This window comes from Meleagris gallopavo, chromosome 8 (genome assembly GCF_000146605.3).
Source record: "Meleagris gallopavo isolate NT-WF06-2002-E0010 breed Aviagen turkey brand Nicholas breeding stock chromosome 8, Turkey_5.1, whole genome shotgun sequence".
Classification (NCBI taxonomy): Eukaryota; Metazoa; Chordata; class Aves; order Galliformes; family Phasianidae; genus Meleagris; species Meleagris gallopavo.
The window spans coordinates 10093689-10095330 of record NC_015018.2 but is presented as its reverse complement, the minus strand read 5'-3'; the positions used below and the strand labels follow the sequence as shown (position 1 = coordinate 10095330).

General features: G+C 35.4%; 1 protein-coding gene across 7 annotated transcripts in view; it reads left to right on the top strand.

Annotated features, from left to right (window-relative positions):
- RUFY2 (RUN and FYVE domain containing 2) overlaps positions 1 to 1642 on the top strand; it is a 24293-nt gene that overhangs the window by 8438 nt on the left and 14213 nt on the right. For 6 of the 7 annotated variants that reach the window (XM_031554368.1, XM_031554367.1, XM_031554366.1 and 3 more), the window contains one exon: positions 485 to 554. In XM_031554368.1, coding sequence (XP_031410228.1) covers positions 485 to 554 — 70 coding nt within the window. The remainder of the gene's footprint in view (positions 1 to 484; positions 555 to 1642) is intronic. The other variant, XM_031554369.1, reaches the window with a different exon arrangement.

Below are 1642 nucleotides of genomic sequence, written 5' to 3'. Positions count from 1 at the left end.
TGACAAATGTTGTAAATTAAGACAAGCAGCAGCAAGAAGGAGGGACTCTGAGAATACTGTCAAAAACTGTGGAGAAACAGATGGCCTTATAGAAGAAAAATGAATTTATAAAGGAAAATGAATTTTTGGAGAAAGAGAATCCAGAGCAGGATTTTCATTATATATGGGTTGGGGGCTGGGAAAACAAGAAGATTGCAAATTCATTTTTAAGCAAACTCCTTAAGCATTTGGGTACAATATTATCCAAAAAGTGGTTCAAGTGACCAGGTTGACATTGAGCACTGGGCAGGAGTACATAAACATTTGACAGAGGAGTGTGATTTCCTTCTGTTTAAGAAAATCTCAAATAATGGGAGAAGATCTTTTGGCTCTTATTAACAGTTAGTGACTGTATGTCAAATTAAAGCTTTTGAGATTGGTTAAGTGGGTTTTGATAGAATTCTAAGTAATGGTTTCTTTCTCTCTCTCTCTCTCTCTCTCTCAGTAGCACAGTTAGCAGCCTACATGCAAGAGTTGATTCGTTAGAGAAGTCAAACACTAAACTGATTGAAGAGGTATTATTTTTTAGTAACATACAATACATGTGCTTTGATATCACACTTTTTTAATAAATACGTTTAAATAATTTTAGTCTAAAATATGTTCAGATGTTTTTAATTTATCTCGAAGAAAAGGTGCAGTAGCTGCAGGAGTTTGCAGTCAGCTTGCTTAGGTAGCATGCAACATCAGTAAATGAATTCTACAGAGCATGACAGTTTCCCACTCGGGTCAGCAACAGAAAGTAAACATTTCTTCAGGCAGCTGTCAGGCTGATTTTGTGCAGCTGATTAGTGCTCAATGGATGACACCAGTTGATACACAGACAGAAAGTGGTTCAGTAAGCAATTTCTCTTACAGTTCTCAGCACTAGCTGAATGACACTTTCCTGCTTATTTACCAAATACAGTCTTTACATTTGCCTGGATCTGCTATTGCATGTATTTCTTATATTTTCAGTTATCTTTGATATTTAACTAGATTCCAAATTCATTAGCTTTATAAGAGTGAGTGCCTTTGTTTTTAACACAAGCTGATTGAGAAATAGTTAATGAGATGGAAACTGTGAATGTCTGAATTCAGTTGTTGAAGAGATAGCTAGCTTATGGTGGGTGCTCGTGTGTTCAGAGAGAGGAAAACTTTTTGTCCTGAGTGTTAATTCTCTGAGTTTTCAATCTCCTTTACAGACCACTGTGTTTAGCTGCTACCATCTGTTCTGATCAGCTGGCTTGTAGGCCCAATGTTAGGGTATATAATAAAGGGCCCACTTATAATGTTTTTTCTTCTATATGTTTTCTCTACATCTGGGAGAGCCTTTCTTATTTGGATTGCTCCGTATGATATATTAAGTTGTCCAGAAAGAACAAAATTGGATATATTTCCATTCAAACAGAAAGAGAAAAATATAGGATGAGAAAAGAGAATTGAGGCTCTTTGAATCATAATGAAACAATGAAAAGAAAGCATATTTTTCTTTGTCAGACATAAAATAATGAAGTATCTTGGATATATATGTTGTTAAGAATTAAACCTTTCTTTGTTAGGCTGCAGGAACAGGGCAGGGCATGTCTTGGTTTCACATTCATCAGAATGCTTTGATTTTTTT